Source organism: Aotus nancymaae, unplaced genomic scaffold (assembly GCF_030222135.1).
Source record: "Aotus nancymaae isolate 86718 unplaced genomic scaffold, 86718_ANA_hifiasm-v0.15.2.pri h1tg000008l, whole genome shotgun sequence".
NCBI classification, from domain to species: domain Eukaryota; kingdom Metazoa; phylum Chordata; class Mammalia; order Primates; family Aotidae; genus Aotus; species Aotus nancymaae.
In genome coordinates, this window is record NW_026988419.1 from 4,752,148 (window position 1) to 4,771,581 (window position 19,434).

General features: G+C 41.6%; 1 protein-coding gene across 1 annotated transcript in view; it reads left to right on the forward strand.

Moving 5' to 3' along the window:
• The window catches only part of DNER (delta/notch like EGF repeat containing), a 362,737-nt gene that overhangs the window by 128,734 nt on the left and 214,569 nt on the right, over positions 1-19,434 (forward strand). The window contains exon 4 of the mRNA XM_012434038.3: positions 262-428. Coding sequence (XP_012289461.3) covers positions 262-428 — 167 coding nt within the window. The remainder of the gene's footprint in view (positions 1-261; positions 429-19,434) is intronic.

Genomic DNA, 19,434 nt, shown 5'->3' on the forward strand with positions numbered 1-19,434 from the left:
AGAGAACCATTGTACTCTTTTACTGTTCATGAGAATGGTTACTCAAAGGTGAGTTGCCAGTGACTCATTCTGTGGCACACGGTGAACAAGTGGGATTGTGCCCGCTTATGGTAGATGCCCATGTGTCCGTTCATGCCATCGATCTCCTGGTACCTTGGTGGATGCACACATCATCTTTGTATTTATTTTTAATTTGAAGGACTGGTTCTAAGATGCATTTTTCTGAAAGGAGCTTTCTGTTTACATCATTCCTGTTTTCAGGATTCGGAAAGATGCCACTGCTTCACTGATTTTGCTGTGGAAGGTCACGGCCACTGGATTCCAACAGTGCTCCCTCATAGATGGACGAAGTGTGACCCCGCTTCAGGCGTCAGGGGGACTGGTCCTCCTGGAGGAGATGCTCGCCTTGGGGAATAATCACTTTATTGGTGAGTTACCAAAAGCTTCTACTCAACGCTGTATCCGATTCAACCCAAACTTGATTTGGTGTTGAGACAGGAGATAGGAAATTTTGCTCAGATAACCTGAATTCTAGCCACCAATACTGTTTTTCCACTTTTGGTAAGGTTTTAGAATAAAAACTGGATTCTAACGTGATATTTCTTTCTTTCTTTTTCGTTCTTTTTGAGACTGAGTCTTGCTTAGTCATCCAGGCTGGAGTGCGGTGGTGTGATCTCGGCTCACTGCAACCTTTGCCTCCCGGGTTCAAGCAATTCTCCTGCCTCAGCCCCCCGCCGAGCAGCTGAGACTACAGGCATCCACCATCACACTCAGCTAATTTTGTATTTTTAGTAGAGATGGGGTTTCACCAACTTGGCCAGGTTGGTCTTGAACTCCTGACCTCAGGTAATGCGCCTGCCTTCACCTCCCAGTGTTGAGATTACAGGTGTGAGCCACCATGCCTGGCCCTAACATATTATTTCTAGTGTAACTTAAAGCGGAAAGGGCATCCAGTGACTGTTCCAGCCATGGTGCATGATCTTTGCTGCTGAATGCTCCGGCTGTCAGTACTTTTTGGGGAGTCTTTCATCTGCTTTTTTCCAGGAATTGTGGGCAACTTGAGGTGTTGGATGTTGGTCTCTCAGGATAACCTTTGTTCCCACTTGATTTTGGCCTGACTTAGGGCATTCAAGGACAGCACCTCACAGTGATTTGCCACTGCAGAGCCTGCAACTCAGAAGTAACTGGTGGGACCACAGCTCTCTTTGGGGCCTCTCTCCTCCATAGCCACCCCTCCTGTATGAGTCACTTCTAACTTTTTACTCTCTCTTGAACCAGCTTCTGTAGTTAAACCTCAAACAACCACATGTCCAATTAGTTGTTTCCTAATTCCCCAGCCTTGGTGTAGAAATAGCTGCCAGAAAAAGAGACCCTCAATATTCTCTCCCCAACCCACTGCCTCTTGCTTGGACACTTGGACAGTTTCCAGAGGACTGTTTTTCCCTAGTTTAGCGTTCTACATCCTTTCAGTTGTCTTTGTTTCTCATCCAGCATATAGTACCTTTGAGGATGGAATTTGGAACCCTTCCTCCCTCCCTCCCTCCCTCCCTCCCTCTGTCTTTCCCTCCTTCCCTCCTTCCCTCTTTCCCTTCCTTCCCTCCTTCCTTCCTTCCCTCCTTCCCTCCTTCCCTCCCCCCCTCCTTCCCTCCCCCCCTCCTTCCCTCCCCCCCTCCTTCCCTCCTTCCCTCCCCGCCTCCTTCCCTCCCTCCCTCCTTCCCTTATTCTTTCCTTCCTTCCTTTGTTTCACTCTGTCGCCCAGGAACTTGGAACTCTAGTTTCTCCTCCCCTCCCCTCCCCTTTCCTCTTTTCCTTTCTCTTTTCCCTTTCCCTTCCCCTTCCCTTTCTTCACAGTCTCGCTCTGTCACCCAGGCTACAGTGCAAGTAGCATAATCTTGGCTCACTGTAACCTTTGCCTCCCGGGTTCAAGGGATTCTCCTGCCTCAGCCTCCCGAGTAGCTGGGACTACAGGCGGGTGCCACCATGCCTGGCTAATTTTTTTGTATTTTTAGTAGAGATGGGGTTTCACCATGTTAGCCAGGACGGTCTCCATCTCCTGACCTCGTGATCCACCCGCCTTGGCCTCCCAAAATGCTGGAATTATAGGCGTGAGCCACTGTGTCCCGCCGTAACTCTGGTTTCTTAATGTGCTGACATAATGTTCCATCTTGCAGCTCAATTCAAAGGCCCAAGCTCAGGTTTAGAATCTCCCCATCCCAGTCCAAGGCATCCAGGCAGCTTCTTGCATCCTGGCGTGAATTCCTTCTTCTGTCTGACCATATATTGCAACCGTCCTCACCAGAGGATGCGGTAGGCATCCTCCTAACAGCGCCTGTCTCTCAGTGGTGGTGGTCCGGTTAAATGAGATAATGAATGTACAAGGATAATTGACAAATGTTAAGGATTATCTTAAGGCATTTTCTCTGTTTTTTTTTCTGGAGTACATGAAAAATTTTGCTCAATGGAAAACATATATTTAGATTTACCCTCTAAAATATGATGCAAATATCATAATAAAGATAAAAGGATATAAGAAAATGCTCAGGTCTCTGTAATTTTTATTGCATTTTATGTTTGATTGACCCTCTTCTGATGAGAAGGTCTTTCTTTACCTTTGGAAGTCCAGCTGAGGGAGCAGGAATTTTATGGGGGGAGAGAAGGTAAAGAGAAATTGGTTTGGGGAATGAACATGGCTGGACAAAGAGAGGAGTGCATTTAACTTCAGACTAGTGCTTGACTACCAGGATGAATGACAGATAATCAGAAATGTGTGATAAAGTCTTGTCAGGAATCAAATCTAAATTTCAAGTTTATCTAAAAGGACATAGTTTCTAGATTTTGATAGTTTTATTTCATATTGAATTTAAGTTTTTCTGTTTAGTATGACGTGAAGTTAATATTTCAAGAAAACATATTAAGTATCATTATTCTTTAAAATGTCCTTAACGTTACCAGAAGATGCTTATTTGAGATACAGACAGTCCCTGACCTACACTGGTTCCACTTAATGACTTTTTGACTTTACTAGCAGTTTGAAAGCTATTCACATTCAGTAGAAGCTGTATTTAAAGTACCCTTACAACTATTCTGTTTTTTACTTTTAATATAGTATTCAATAAGTTGTATAAGATATTAAACACTTTATTATAAAACAGGCTTTGTGTTAGATAATTTTGTCCATCTGCTGGCTAATATAAGTGTTCTGAGCATGTTTAAATTAGGTGTGGCTAAGCTATGAGGTTCGGTAGGTCAGGCGTGTTACATGCATTTTTGACTTATGGTATTCTCGGTTTACACCTGGTTTATTGGGATTTGACCCCTTCTTAAGTTGAGGAGCATCTGTATAAGTTCACCTTTTATACTACTTTTGGTTGTAACATAACTATGACCTTAGACTGAATTGGGATTGAGGATGGGGGGATTAACTGAGATGGATTTTCCAGTATTAAGGTAAATGTATTCTTTTGAGATAGAAGAAATCTTGGGAACCCATACATATTTTGAGCTCATTTTGCTAACCAAAAATTTTGTGGAAAAAAATTATCTTCGGTTGAAATGTATTATTCCTTAGGGGAATAACCTTTAAAACTTTGATGTATTAATAACTATGTCAAGGAATTCTTTTCCCAAAATTATACTTTAGATGATGAGTGGAAGACAATGCTTTTGAGTAACATCTTTTATTTTGATAAACCATTTTTTTTTTGTGAATTTGACACCTTTTTAAATTTTCTAGTTATGGCTTTCTAGGTCTTTTATGTGGCTTTGTAAGGAGATCATGGTCTTTGAATCTTATTCTCTTCAAAGGTAGCCAGCAGTCCTGTCCCGAGCTCTTCCTGGGGAGGAATGGCCAGGTTCCTAATCAGGGTAAATCAGCTCCAGCTCCACACCACCAGCTTCTTCTCTTACAAAATCTTTTTATCCTTAAGAAACAAGATATATGTTTTGCAATCTTTGCGGAAGTCCTGATGCTCCCTATGTTGACATGTGTTTAATGCTCTTTTTGTTTTATTTTTAAAAAGAACTTATTAAAGCAATTTACTTTTACAATCTGTACTCTCCAGACACAAATACATTTTAGCTCAGACTATTTTTAAGAGTACAGTGGCGTTCATTTAACAAACAAACAGATTGTAGGGTGGGTGAAAGAAAACTTCCACTGTAAAGAAAGAGTCAAACTTCAGATTTATGTCGCTGTGTTTCTGTCTCTCCTGCTTGTTTTCTCGAGAGAAGCCTGAGGCAGTTTCAGGAACTGACTGTCTCCTGTCTCCCCTTCACTGTCAGGAGTTTGCACGTATATAATTAAGGACCAAAAATTTTAAATTCAACTGGATAATAAATAAATAAATAAAAATAAATAAATATAACTGATGACCAAAGGTATTTTCCTATTTCTATGCAACAAAACAGAGGAGTCCCTTCTGCATCTTTGGGAGACAAACTTGGTTGCTGTGACCAGATTTACATAAATAAAAAGTTTATTGCTGAGAGCCTAATGGTCTACGTTCCAGATGAAGATAATATACTTACATTTGGCTCATTTCCATGTGATTACAGTTCAATTTCTTTATGATTTTTCTTCATGACCACTGCCTTATTGATATTTATAGTGTTTTGCAGAAAGAAAGAGATGACAGAACTTTTTACCAAGTGTGTTGTTCTTCTCTCTGTGCCTCAACTTCTTTCATCCCGTACTGCCACCAAATTTCAACTCTTCTGTCCTGTCTGTAATTATCTGTTCTGTTTTCCCTAAATATGTTACTTCAAAATATGTTATTTGCTTTATGCCATACGTTGGGGTAAATACTAAATTAGCCTCTGTTTATCATTGTCTGCTTCATGGGGCGCATCGGATGTGCTCATTAGTGTCCTGAATGATTCGTTTGCTGGATGTTTTTTATTTTCAGAGTCAAGTTCATTACTCTAGTCACATTTCCATCAAACAGTTGTGGCTTGCCTGTCTTAAGTATGATATATATATATCATATCATATATATAGATATATGAGATATGTATGATATGATATATATGATATACATCATACTATATATGATATATCACATATCTATACACACACACACACACACACACACACACACACTTTTTTTTGAGATGGAGTCTCACTCAGTTGCCAGGCTGGAGTGGAATGGCATAATCTCGGCTCACTGCAACCTCTGACTTGCTGGTTCAAGTGATTCTCCTGCCTCAGCCTCCCAAGTAGCTGGGATCACAGGCACATGCCACCATGCCCAGCTAATTTATGTATTTTTAGTAGAGATGGGGTTTTACCATGTTGCCCAGGATGGTCTTGATCTCCTGACCTTGTGATCCACCCACTCCAGCCTCCCAAAGTGCTGGGATTACGGGCCTGAGCCCCTGCACCCAGCCTATATATACTTTTAAGCTTGCTGTTGCTTAGATGTGGTGGCCGATCACAGGGGTGAGGGCCAAACCAGATCTCTGGGCTGTGGCTTCTGCTTCTGTGTTAGGAAGCTGTTGGGGGTCACCATTTTTTTTGGTGAAAGCCCCTTTGGCTGCTTTTAAGGCTCTTCTCATCCATCTTGCTCCCTACCCCCAGGCATAGTTCTCCTCTCTTCTGCACAGTGGACTTCTGCCCTGCGGCTCACTGCCAGCCCCATCCCCACTGGGGATGCAACCCTCTCCCACCCGCATTCCCTCTGCACCTCAGATCCCCAAACTCAACTCATTTCTAAGTCCTCTCTTAAATCCCCCTCTTCTGGAGTGATTTATGAGGAAAATGACTGTTTAAAATTCGATTCAACATGCATTCTTAGATCTCCTTTAACTGCTAAATTCTTACAAGCACATAGGCTCCCTGGAATATTCTAACAGTTATTCTCCCTGGAATATCCTCCTTTGGATCAGAAAACTCAGCCAGGGCTTGTCTGCTTTATTCACACTCACTGCCTGCCACAGAGAAACCCCGTTTTTTTCCTGCACACTTTTCTTTCTTATGGTTCGTGTTGTTACCTCCATCTGCTATTTTATCCCTTTTCTCTTCTTTGAAGTTATTTCAATTTTGATCCAGTCCATTCCGCTCTGCATTGTTCCTTTATAGTGGTCTCTCTAGCCTTCTGTATTTGCTTTTTCCCTCTCCCTTCATTCTGTTCTCCTGCCCATAGCCTACTATTTTTTCTATTCCTTTTATTAGGTACGCATTTGTACCATCCTTTCTTACAGTTCCAGTACATTTTTTAAAATGTCAAACTTATAAGCGCATGCTACTGTTTAATCCAGGCCATTGGTATTTCACGTATGGCCTCCTAAAATGCATCTCTCATAACTTTAGATCCAGTGTAACTTCACAAGGGGTGAATGGTACAACCCATGGCTGATAAGAATGTCCTTGCTGGAGCTGGGGTCATTTTTCAGGATTATAGCCATCAAATTAACCACAGAACCCTGGAAACCAACAATTTGCAGGTCTTTGTAATTGACGTCTTAACTGGATTCGAAGGTTTCCCAGTCTGCCTCCTTGAGCCTCCTGGGAGCTCTAGAGAGAGTGCTTTAAGTTGCCTTGATTCTTTTCCACCTTGAAAAGATTCTTGTTTTGAAAATGGTTCCCACAGCAGTGCATTCACTTTGTTTTCTTTTTTTCTCTTGAGAAGTAAGACAGGAATAACCAGGTACTTTGGGAGGTACAAAGAGGGATAAGACTTTTCTTTTACTAAGGTGGTAACACTATCCTGGTGCTCTGACCCTTAATTCTTTATGGACTTACCTAACGCTTCCTTGGAGATGCAGTGTTTTGTAGCCAAACAGTTTCTACTATGTTTAGAAAAGAAAAATGGAATTCTAAATACCCAGCCAACTAATACTGTTAGTCTTAGGCAAAAGTTTCTAATTTGGGCTGAGTGGGCACCTGGTTTTGAGGTAGTCGTGGGGTCAAAGGTCCACTTCATAGATCTCATGAATCTCCTGAAAATGCGCTTTTGTGTATCTGTGCATCCTTCTCAGAAGAGAGTCAAAACTTCATTGGATTCTCAAAGTCATCTGAATCCCTAATAATTGTAGAGCACCACTTAAAGCTACCTGTGGGAGTATGTATGTTTTTCAGCATTCTCTGCTCATCCAGTGATATTTCTTTTGACAGATGTACCTGCTACCTAAGTCTCCATATTGAGGAACTTAAATTATTTATTTATATTTGTAGGCAGCAGGGCTGTGGGAAATATTCAGTTCTATATTAGTTTAGAAAAGAGTATTGCATGCCTCTCGTTTTCCAAGCACTGTGGTAGTCTGGACATGAAAAGATGGTTTAGGTGTGGTCTCTAAGTGAATAGGGCAACAAAAGCTTAGACAAGTGCCCATGACAGGGTTGTACATAAGTGGCCGTGGGATTCAGAGGAAGGAGTGGCTAACTCTGCCAGGGGGAGGGAAGGCAGGCCAGTATCTTCCTTGCACTTACAAAGGGCAGTGTGTGTGGCATTTTGATGGCACAGTAGTCTGTGCTATTAAGATCATTTGATAATAGTGCTAGAAATGGACTAGTGGCCATCACAACTGGAAATAGAGTTACGTTTCAGCAAACGTGTAACAGAAGCTTTGAATATCCCACCTACCTCCACCCAGCTGCCTCTCATCTTGGATATGAACATGTTTATGTAAAGTTAGGTGCTCGAGGTGGGGATGATATTTCTTGAGTTCTCTGTTTATCTTCCAAGGGAAAAAGAGGGATCTAGTCTTTGATGTGAATTTCCAGCTAGTCCTTTGGAGTTTCTTAGTAAATCTCCATTTTCTTATTCTTGAACTCTATCTCTTCCGTCCCTTCTGGGTAAACTATTCCTATAAGCCTTGTCCTTTAAAATGAAAGTTTTAAAAGTAACTGGAGCTGGAGTACCTCATTCTGTAAATTTGACAGAGAGAGGAATTTTGGGGAGGTCCTCCTGAAAGGCAGGGGGCACCACTGGGACTGTATTAGCTGGGGTAAGGGCAGCTGGCAGTACTGAAAGGGGGAGATGTTCCAGTAGAAAAAGAGGAGCAGGAGATATTGCTAACATCTCAGTTTGGCTGGAGGGCTTCCTGAAGCCAGGCATAGTGGCCAATGTTAATTTTGTGTGCATGTCTATCTTAGCAATTTAGGCATCTAGATGGCTATTCCTTTGTCTCAGCTATTTCTTGATGAATCATTTTGTTTTTTGCTCAGGAATTAAAAGGAATCCGGAGACAAAAAGGCCAGACCCTACCACTCCCTAGCTGCCCTTCTGTTCCTTCTGGTTACTGTTTGACTATCAGCTCCTGTGACTGCTTCCTGGCCATGTGGAGTAGCCAGGACCTGGCTCCCTGTGGAACACTCAGGGTGGCAGGGAAGAGATGGGAGGAGACAGGGACTAGTGACCGACCAGGACATGTCAGAAGAAAGGACTCCTACAGGGAGTGAAAGATGCATAGCATACATTTTTCTCTTGTCAGAAAAGCCCCCAGCGAGATGCAGAAACAAACTGATAATTCACCTCTTGGAACTCTGAAGAGCTTAGGGCCTGTGTGTGTCTTTTCTGTACACTCTTACTTTAGGTGATATCTTCCCTGCCTCTGATGTCTGCTTAAGATGAATTTTATTCTGTAATGTTATGTATTTCTATGAGCCTCTCATATCTTATAAAGTTAAGATATAAAGAAATAAAATAGTCGGCAGGACACTTAAACTTTTGAAATATTATTTAACTTGATAATTATTGATTATAAAATTTTAAGGATCTTTGTATCCCAGCTCTGATGCAGTGAAGCTGGATTGATTCTCTAAAATGCGTTAACTTGTCTATCTTAACTCATCTTTACTGAATGTAAATTCTTACAGGCACACAGGCACTCTGGAATGTTCTAACAAGTTATTCTCCCTGGAATATTCTCCTCTGGATCAGAAAACTCAGACAGGGCATGTATGCTTTATCCACACTTCATTTTTTTATTTGTTTTTTTTTTGTTGTCGTTGCTTTGTTTGCTTTTGTTGAGACAGAGTCTTGCTCTGTCGCCCAGGCTGGAGTGCAGTGGCATGACCTTGGCTCACTGCAGCCGCCGCCTCCCAGGCTCACATGATTCTCCTACCTCAGCCTCCTGAGTAGCTGGGATTACAGGTGCCCACCACCACGCCCAGCTAATTTTTGTATTTTTAGTAGAGATGGGGTTTCACCATGTCGGCCAGGCTGGTCTCAAACTCCTCACCTCAAATAATCCGCCTGCCTTACCCTCCCAAAGTGCTGGGATTACAGGCATGAGCCACCGCGCCCGGCCTATCCACACTTCTAGAACTGCCCATTTTCTAGAACTGCCCCTTTCATTCTCATAATGTCAGGCCCTGTATTCTCCTGACCTGCCCAGTTACATGAAGCCTCTTGTCTCTGGCCCATTCTCAAACAAGCCTGCAGTACTTTATTAGCTTTTATTGGTGGAGGGAGTTCCAATGTACATCTTACCATTCAAATTAAGGTTCCTTGGGTCCCTGGCTCCTTGGTTGTACATTGAATTGCAATGTTCTCTAAATGCATAGACACTAAGCTTCCTGGAGCAAGACCTGATTTTCTTTTTCTTTCTTTCTTTTTTTAAAGGCATACAAATTTATTAACATGCTTGAGGGAAAATCAGAGTGATTGTTAAACAACCCAATATGATATAGAAGCTTATATGCCATTTTTCATAGAAGGGAGAGATGATAGGGAATGTAGATATATCTTTTGAGGTGCAGTAAATCATTAGGGAGAATGAATGGACCTGGCAAGTTGAAATAGACATTGCAGGAAGGTGAGGGGCAGAGCTGCACAGAAACAAAGACTGTCTTTTTTTTTTTTTCTATGTGGGATAAGACCTAATTTTCTTACGCATAAAGCCCCACTGCCCACAGGCTCAGCTTCATGACGCTTACCCTGACCAACTGCTGCGTCTGTGGCAGGGCCCCCTCTGTGTGGTCTGGACCCTGACCTCATGATAGTCCCAGGAGTTCTGCCTCAGACCAGGCCCTGCTCTTAGACACCAAGGCCAGCCCAGATTGGTCCGGTGTCTTTCCTGCCTCTGAACCCTGTGGTTTGGCTTGCTGGGCAGCCTTCCTAGCTGTTCACCTAACTCAGCTCTGCGGGTTCCCCACTGTTTTCTCTCTGTACAGCTGGCATCATTTCTCCCCACTCTGCCTCCTTTCCCCTTCTTTCACAAAATCCCTGCTTTCCCAGTCATGTATCCCACATTTCCTTCTCCTAATCACGCTGACAGCCAGTATCACACAACGTAGTGTCAGCGTGTTCTCCATTACCCCCCACCACCTTTTTTTTGGCATGATGATTTTATATGTTTAATTGAACTGTGAACTTCTAGAGAGACAGGACCATGCCATAGCTCCTTGCAACCATCATGACCACATGGTCATCACTTGACGGGTTAAATTTTGTTCCTATGTAAAAGTTATTCTGCCATTTCCTAATGCCATCTGAAGAAAATTCCCAGCTGCAAAATGTCAATCTTAAGAATTCTTTGTAGGTTTTCATAACCCACCTCTGTGACATTTAAATCCTCATTCACCCTTTTTATTACATTAAAAGTATTTTAGAGGATCAAATGCCAAAAAAAAAAAAAAAAAAAAAAAAAAAAAAAAGAAAGAAACTTTTCATTATTCTTTTGGGATTGTTATATTTTGTCCTCTTAGATATCTTGCTCTAGGGGCCGGGGGTAAGACAGTTGAATAAAGTTCAGAAAGGACACCATCTATAGAATCATTAGCATCTTTCACTGAAAGCTGAAGATTTAAAAAATATGCAAATATTTCACCTTTTCACCGTCATTTTAAAACCACAGTTGGATAAGGTCTGTTGAGCTCCCTGCAATGGTGGGGGCGGGGAGTGTAGCGGGGTGACCCCTAGGAATGTTCAAATGCAATAGTTGGAAAAGAACAAAAGCAGAGGAAGTATAAAGCCTCCCCAAATGGCATAATTTACATCAAATTCTTATAGCTTACATTTGCTGAGTTTGAAAATTTCTATGAAATTTGAATTTTACTTGAATCGAGACCTCATATCAGTATTCTCAGCAATCAGGATTATTCCTTTTGATCTTCTTTTACTGTTTAATGGATTTTAGGCTTTAAAACCATTAGTTGGCCTGAACTCCATGCCCTCCTTCTAGATGCCCTCCTCCTAAATATTGTCATGGTCAGCATGATTTACTTATTGGTACCTATAGATGGTGGTGATACCCTGAGCATTCCACTCCGGACATGCCTGTCCCTGGAGCTGGCAGTCTAAGGTCCAGTGGCCCCACTGGGATGGGCTTCCCAGGCTGCGGTAGTGTTGGGGCAGGTGATCACAGATGGATAAAATGTTTCTCTTTCTTCCAAGACTGTCTCTGAAATCAGGCTTGTTAGAAAGGAAGATCCCTGGTCCCCCTATGGACCTGGTAGCTCCTCAGGAGACTCTTTCACAATACTCTCAGCCAATTCTTTTCAACACTAAAAGTTATGCATATTCCAGGAACTTATCAAGAAGTAAAGGACAACTCTGGGTAGAGTAAGGCCAGTCTGAGTCCATGAGGAAGGGCATTGTTGTGAGCTACTACGATGCTTCTGCAGTTTTTGAGCATCAGTTTCAAAATTTAAGAGAACAGAGCAGCCGCAGATAGATATTGTATAATTTGGGCCTGATGCATTATGTGGGGGATTGCTTGGTTTTGAGAAGCAAACTGAAGGTATGTCCTTAAAGCCATAAATGCGTTCTCCTTCCTCGTTCTGCCTCATTTTCTCTCTCTCCCCATCAACACTCTATTTAAAAGAAATAAAGCTAGTGAATTTTCTTTACAGGTTAGTTTATGAAAATTAAATAATAAGTTATTTTTATATTTTAAAGGATTTCTTCTTAATTCTGGAAATAAATACTTTATTCCTTAATACTAGTGAATTTTAACTCAAATCTTATTCTTGGAATTTGATTAAATATTCTTTAAAAGTTTCTCTTTTTCTTTTAACTTAGAGACAAACTTTCTCAGGGCTCTGCCAGCTTACTGTCAAAAGCTTTTCTTAGCTTCTGTCAGTGCAAATTTCAACCAGGAAAGTAATTTTTTAAATTGCCTTTTTATAGTCAAATTTCTGCTCCTTCGTAGCATCTCTTCTCTTTCTTTGGAGAAAGGAAGAAAGAGAAAGAGAGCAGGAAAGAGAGAGAGAATTTCTCAGGACATATAAACCTCTGGAAGTATGCTTTTCTTTCAACAAGGTAATTTATTCTCTTTTGAAAAATGAAAAAGGCTTGATTGTCTATTTCTTATTATCGTGAAAGTAATATATACAGGAAAGATAAGAAAAACTGGGTTTCCTCTCCCATAACCCGCCCCTCTACTGACAACCAGTGTTTACATTTTATGATATTTCTTTTTCTTTGTATGATGATGCATGCATGTAAACATATACTTTTTACGGAAAGAAGAATACATTTATTTACTGTCTAGTTATTTGCTTTTTTCATTTAATGTTTCACTGACAATCTTTTATGTTAATAAATATAAATCCCAGTCTTCTTAATGGTGGTACAGGGTTCCAGTGAATCAATGTACTATAATTTATTATCAATGGCTATTGTTACACAATTAGTTCCTTCCTCTCTTTTTTCTGCATCTTTGGGCAGAATTTCAATTTCAGACATTGGTGTAACCACATCTTTGTGTATTCTCTGATGATTTATTTGGATTAAATTCCCAGATATGGAATTTGCTGGACCAAAGGGTTTGTATATTTTAATGGCATGTTTTATACATATTAACTTTCTTCCAGTTTTCATTCAGGACAGCCAGTTTATTTTTCAGAATTTTGCACTATTCCTCTCCCATCAACCTTCAGCTGGCATTCAACTTGAAATTTACCTGTACTTTTTAGCAACTTCCTTAAGAATCTGAGACTTTTAGGGATCTCCTCAAGGGAAAGACAGTGACCCTTAATAGTTTTCAGAAAAAGGACAGTACAAATCTCCTTAAGCAGAAGATATTTAAGTGATTTCATCATAATACTGCATTTATACATCAGAGTAATGGTAAACGTAGTGGTTTCATTGTATTTCTGCATTTGCACGTCACAGTCAATGTGGAATGGCCAGGAAGGGTAGGAAATAAACAAGTGGTTGCTGCTTTCATGGTCTTTCACGGTTGCTATCACATTGCCAAGTTCTGTGACATTCCTCTCCTTTAGTGTTATGCAGAGAACATTCATATTCCAGAAGATTACAATCCCTGATTTCGTTTCCATTTCTTTCTCTGTGGTTCTTTTGCTTTTCCACTATAATCTCCTGGGGGTAGATATTTCGGTACCTTTTATCATAGACTTTTTATGAGGTCAGAATGAATGCATAAGAATGGAACAAAGGATTTTTCAGAAAATGCAAATATTTTGAAAACCTATCAAAGAGTCGTTAGAGATGATCATTTACTTTTGACACAAAATCACGGTAGTTGTAATTGTTTTTCACAAAGGTCTTGGGTAAGAAACTCAGAGTGTCAAGGAAATGGACCAAAGTCAAACATGTCAGCAGAAGAAAATTGTCTAGTTTTTGAAGAATATAAATAATTGGGATTGCATTTTGAAAATGCCTTCCTGCTTTCTCATCTCAAATGCTCTCTCTGACATTTGGGTTTTGAATGCCATGATATTTTTGGTATTCACGTGCAACCTTAATAAGCAATCCATACATGGTTGTCCTGTTTTAATGCCGTAATTGTGAGTTTGACCTACAAAAGTTATATTTGCTTGGTAGACAAATGGAAAATCTCCTTAAATAAATACATGACAAATGCTGTTTGGCTTCATCGCTAATAACAGATGACAGCCTCTGGAACACTCCATGATGAAAAACAGGGACCACATCATCTGCTCATCTATCTGCATCCTTGTTTATCATCAACTAACATTTATGGATTAATGACAACGTGTAGGACACTGCCCAGGACTGGAAATTCAAAGACATATCAGGTCCCAATCCCTGACTTTAAGAGATTTTTAGCTTCCAAACAAACATGTCGTACTCATTACATAACTCAGATAAATCTTGTTTCATGTCCTAGTCTTGTTCATAAAGTCACATTCAAGTAACCGCCCCTAAAAATTAAAACACTATATGTCTTTACTCATCTTTTTGAGCGATCATGAATAAGGGTGGGAAAATGCACTCCTATTGTGCAGCAAAAAACTGCATCCTCCTCGTCTCATCCCTTCTGTTCTCTCAATTGTCTCCATGTATTTGGCACCTGCTTTCTTAAATTCTCTCTCCCACTATCCAAGTCGGCTTCCCAATGTCTCAGCCTCTGAGGCTTTTCTTTCCTTTCTCTTCTTGTCCTGCTTCTTTAGCACTGTGCTTTGTACATCACTGTAGCCTCTCTGTTTGCTTTTAGTTCTTCTGTCTATCTCCTTCATTACTTGGATTCTCCACTGCAAAGAACTGGGAGATGACCCAGCAAGCTAGTCTTTCTCCCTTTCAAGCTGAAGTGAGGGGCAATTGCTAACATTCATTAACATGTGATTGTTGCTCTTGTGAGACGTTAATGATTTTGAGATTTTTTTTGCACATCAAGAGATCAATCAGAAGGTCAAGGAGTGTCTATTCAATATTAGATGAACTGTACAGTCAATTTGAATTCATATCACAAGGGAAGAGTGGTCCCCAAAGGGCAAATGAAGGCTTTAGACTTGAGGTGTATCTTGAGCTTGGCCCCGAACCAAAGAGCACGTATGAGAGGGAAAGGCATTCAGGATAAAGGGGAGTGGTGTGAAGAACAGTAAGAGAGGGAGAATGCTCCGTTCAGAAATAATAGGACAATTTGGCTAGGGCAGTGGATTTCAGTAAGAAAGTTACAGAAAATTAACAAGGGGATAGGATGTGACAGCCAGAATGCAAAGGGGGGTGCATGCTGTGTTGAGATCTATATTTAGCTTGTAGGCAGTGGTGATCAGGGTTTTTAGTAGGGGAGGGCGTGCTGATGGTGGCTGTGGTGAAAATATAACATGGGGAGTATTGTGGAGTAGCTTTTGGTGGTGAAATGAAGGGTCAGAATCCGGTAGGTAGAAGTTAGAGCAAAAAGCATGCTCATGAGTGTCAGGACACTGTCAAGGTTGACTCTAGACATGCTTGTGTGTGAGGAAGCACTGAGAACAAGGCAGTATCAAGAGTGACAGACACCAGGGTTTCAGGTGGGGAGGTCTCATTAATGGGAGTATACCAAGTTAGAAAGAAAGGCTCTTTTCTGAAAAGAACTGCTGTATTGCGTTTGGATGCGTTTTTGGCATTCAGCAGGTGGTTAAAAGTGCAAAACCCCAATTCACAGGGAGGCCAGGGCTGGAAGTTGAGTGCAGAGGTGGGAGTCTTCCGTAGGGAGGTTAGAATGGAAGCTGCTGGGGAGGAAGGAACACACAGATTGAAGGCATGGGGAGCGGAGAGAGGGGATCTGGGTAAATGCGAGTGTTGAGCTGTGTGTAGCACATGCGAGGAGAAAGTGAGCCAGCCAAAGAGGAGTCAGGGAGAGGCTGAGCTGGAGACAGATGGTGAGAGGGAGTGGGAGGGGAAAAGCAAATCCCAGAGGGAATTTCAAGGTTTGAGATTTTAGCGGTAAGTAGATTTCAATGGTGGTAAACTCCGAGTGTGGTTTCCCTCTTCTGATGAGTCAGTTTCCTCCTTCCTGCCCATCAGACCCAGGTCTGGGCATCATTCCTGACTTTGTTCTTTCCCATGTCTATTTATCAGAAGGACACTCAGGCTCAAATGTCAACAGATCGCAAATCTGACCTCATTTCTCCACCTCCACTGCTACTAACATGGCCCAGCCTCCAGCCTCTCTCACCTAGGTTATTGCAGAAGCCTCCTCACTGGCTTCCCGCTTCACCCCTGCCCCCTACAACTGAGACTATTTGGGGAGGGCCATTTTATGTGTCATCTCTGCTCACAATCCTGCAGTGGCTCTCATTTCCCTCAGAGCAGAAGCCAAGACTTAAACACAGACAAAATCTGACATGTCTGCCCCATAATTCTCTGATCCTGGTTTCCCCTCCTCTCCCCCTTGCTCCCACCACTTCCAGACCTTCCCAGGCATTCCTGTGCCTTGGCTTTTGCACTGATCACCCCGTCACCTGGGCTCCCCCTCCACCTGCTTTACCTCTTTGTTTACTCATCACCTTCTCAGTCTAATCCCCACTCTTGTACAACTGCAACCCCTGCTTCTCCTCACTTGTGCCCCTAATATTCCACTTGCCTGTGCCTTACTCTCTTTTCCCCATAGAATATACCACTTTTGAATTTTTTTTTTTTTTTTTGAGACAGAGTTTTGCCCTTGTTACTCAGGCTGGAATGCAATGGCACGATCTCAGCTCACTGCAGCCTCCACCTCTAGGGTTCGAGGGATTCTTCTGCCTCAGCCTCCGGTGTAGCCTGGATTACAGGCACCCGACACTGTACCTGGCTAATTTTTGTATTTTTAGTAGAGATGGAGTTTCACTATGTTGGTCAGGCTGGTCTTGAACTCCTGACCTCAGATGATCCGCCAGCCTTGGCCTCCCAAAGTGTTGGGATTACAGGCGTGAGCCAGCGCGCTCAGTCCACTTTCTAATATAGACTATAACATCTATTTATTACTTGTCTCTCTTGCTGGAATGTAGGCACAGTGAACGCAGGGAACTTTTTGTGTTTTGTTTACTGTTGCATCACAATCACTTATTTCAGTAGCTGGTTCATAGTAGGTAGGTGATCAATGTTTACTGAGTAGATTCCGTAAATTTTGAATTTCTGGTAAATAGTCAGGAGGAATTATTTTGTAAGTGTGGAAACCCAACTCCAACTTGTTTATGGGAAACAACCAAAAAAAAACAGCAAGCAAAGGTGATAAGCAAGAGTCTCGTGCAGTTGAATGTCCAGAGGTGGATCTGGCTTCAGTAAGTTACAGCCAGCAGGCGTCAGACAGCTCTCCTGGAAGAACATTATGGCCCTCTGAAAAGTTTGGTTTGAACTTATTTTAGATTTTGTGCATCTGATCATATTTTGTGGAATACATTGTCGAGATGCTCACATCCATCGACGTCCATCCCCATCGACGCACGCATCCATGAGAACACCGATGTGAGTGCAGTGAGCCCTCCGCATCTGCGGATTCCACATCTGCTGATTCAACCAATCATGGATCAGAAATATTTGAAAAAGAAATAATAATGTAACAATGAAAATAATACAAATAAAAAACCCATATAGTATAATAACAATTTACATAGCACTTACCTTCTACTAGGTATTATAAATAATGTAGAGATGATTTAAAGTGTATCTGAGGATGTGCATAGGTTATATGCAAATACTACTCTATCTCATATAGGGAACTTAAATTCTTTTTTCTTTTTAGGACATGGAGTCTTACTCTATCATCCAGGCCGGATTGCAGTGGCTCGATCTTGGCTCACTGCAACCTCTGCCTCACAGGTTCAGATGATTCTCCTGCCTCAGCTTCCTGAGGAGCTGGGACCACAGGCATAAGCCACGTGCCTGGCTAACTTTTGTATTTTTAGTAGAGTCAGGGTTTCACCATGTTGGCCAGGATAATCTCAAACTCCTGACCTCAAGTGATCCGCCCGCCTTGGCCTCCAAAAGTGCTGGGATTACAGGCATGAGCAACCCCATTCAGCCTATATAAGGGACTTGAACATCTTCAGATTCTGGTATCTGGGGGGTTTCCTGGACCCAGTCTCCTGTGAATTCTGAGAGATGACTGTATATACAACCACAGATGCATATTCATGTATATGCACACACATAGATACACATCCATACATAGGTACACACATACAGAGATGCACAGACATGTATATGCATATATGTTATTTACAAGATCTAATAGGTATAATAGATCATTATAAAAGAATATAGCTTGGGGCCAGGCGTCATGGCTCATGCCTGTAATCCCAGTACTTTGGGAGGCTGAGGCGGGAGGATTGCTTGAGCCTAGGAGTTCCAGGCCAGCCTGGGCAACATAGAGAGACCTCATCTCTACAGATAATTAAAAAAAAAAAAAAAAGGAAACATATAGCTTGGAGCATGCAAAAGTGAGCATGTAGGTCAGTAGGGATGCATAAAAGAAACATTTAGAATTAGAAATAATGCTATAATTATAATAACGAGGGTATGGTATAAATAGTTAATATCCATGAATACAAAGCAATAAATAAAAAATTTTCTATTAGTGCAATACTTGTATTTTATAAATCATTTCCTTTAGAATATTAAAGTGTGATTGACTTCTACAGATATGGCTGAATCCAAAGCCTGCTTTTCCTACCGTGGAGTCAGGTCTCTCTCCTCTGCTGCAAGCAGCCCTTACCAAGGCAGGGGCCTACAAATGACATTAGAAATGGAAACTAGAAGCTGGCCACAATGGCACATACCAGTAGTGCCAGCTACTCAGGAAGTTGAGGTGGGAAGATTGCTTAAGCCTAGGAGTTCAAGTCCAGCCTGAGCAACATAGTGAGACACCATCTCTAAAGAAATTAAAACAATAAAAAATAAATAAAATGAAAGCAGGGGCCTCTGGAACACCACTTAAACAAAAAAGTGGAAACTAGAAAAGCATGAAATCTACTTGATATGTTTGATAATTTTTTTTTTTTCTTTAGAAGAGGAACAAAGGTTCATTTTTGTTTAAATTTCACATCTCCGTCTTTTGTGCTGTGATCCCTGTTAGATATTCAATGGTGAAGGCGGTCTGTTCCAACACACTGAGATTGGGATTTTGGTCAGTAAAGACTGTAAGGGAGAGGGACTGAATTTTTAATTTGCTGCATTGACTATTACAGAAAGAATTGATGATCAGATAGTGGTGCAAGGCTTTCGTAGAGACCGAAGCGTGAATAAAATCTGTTCTGGACAGATAAGGGAGACTCTTTTCAGCCTACTGAGCCGACAGTCACATTGAATTAGAGAATTTAATTTCAGGAGAGAGCTGATTGGGAACAGGAACAATCAGTAATTCATTATTTCATGGTAAACCCTCAAAGCAGGATCGGTGGCACTGTTCGTGGTCTGCAGCAAGGCATGATTTAGAATGTGGCCTTCTACCTAAGTTGGCTTGGGGCTCTGTGTTCAGGGCATGTAATCCTGGTCAAGGTTGAAGCTGCTTTGCTCTGTAGTCACAGCTGTTTGGGTGGCTGCCTGCACTGAAGCTGTTAGCCAGTTGGTTCTCATCACTGCCAGCTTTCTTTTCTGGGTTCTTTGTTTCTCTGCCACTTTGTCTCTCTTGTATGCTCATATTTGCCATCACCACAGTCAGCTCACTTACCCTCTTGTATTTATGTGTTCACATATCCCTCCTTCTCTTTCACAATGTATTCCGAGTGCCTACTGAGCACTAGGCACCTGCTTGGTGCTGATGGTAGAGCAATGAACAAATCAGACAAAAGTCTCTGCTCTCATGAGTCATAGGTTTTAGTGGGGT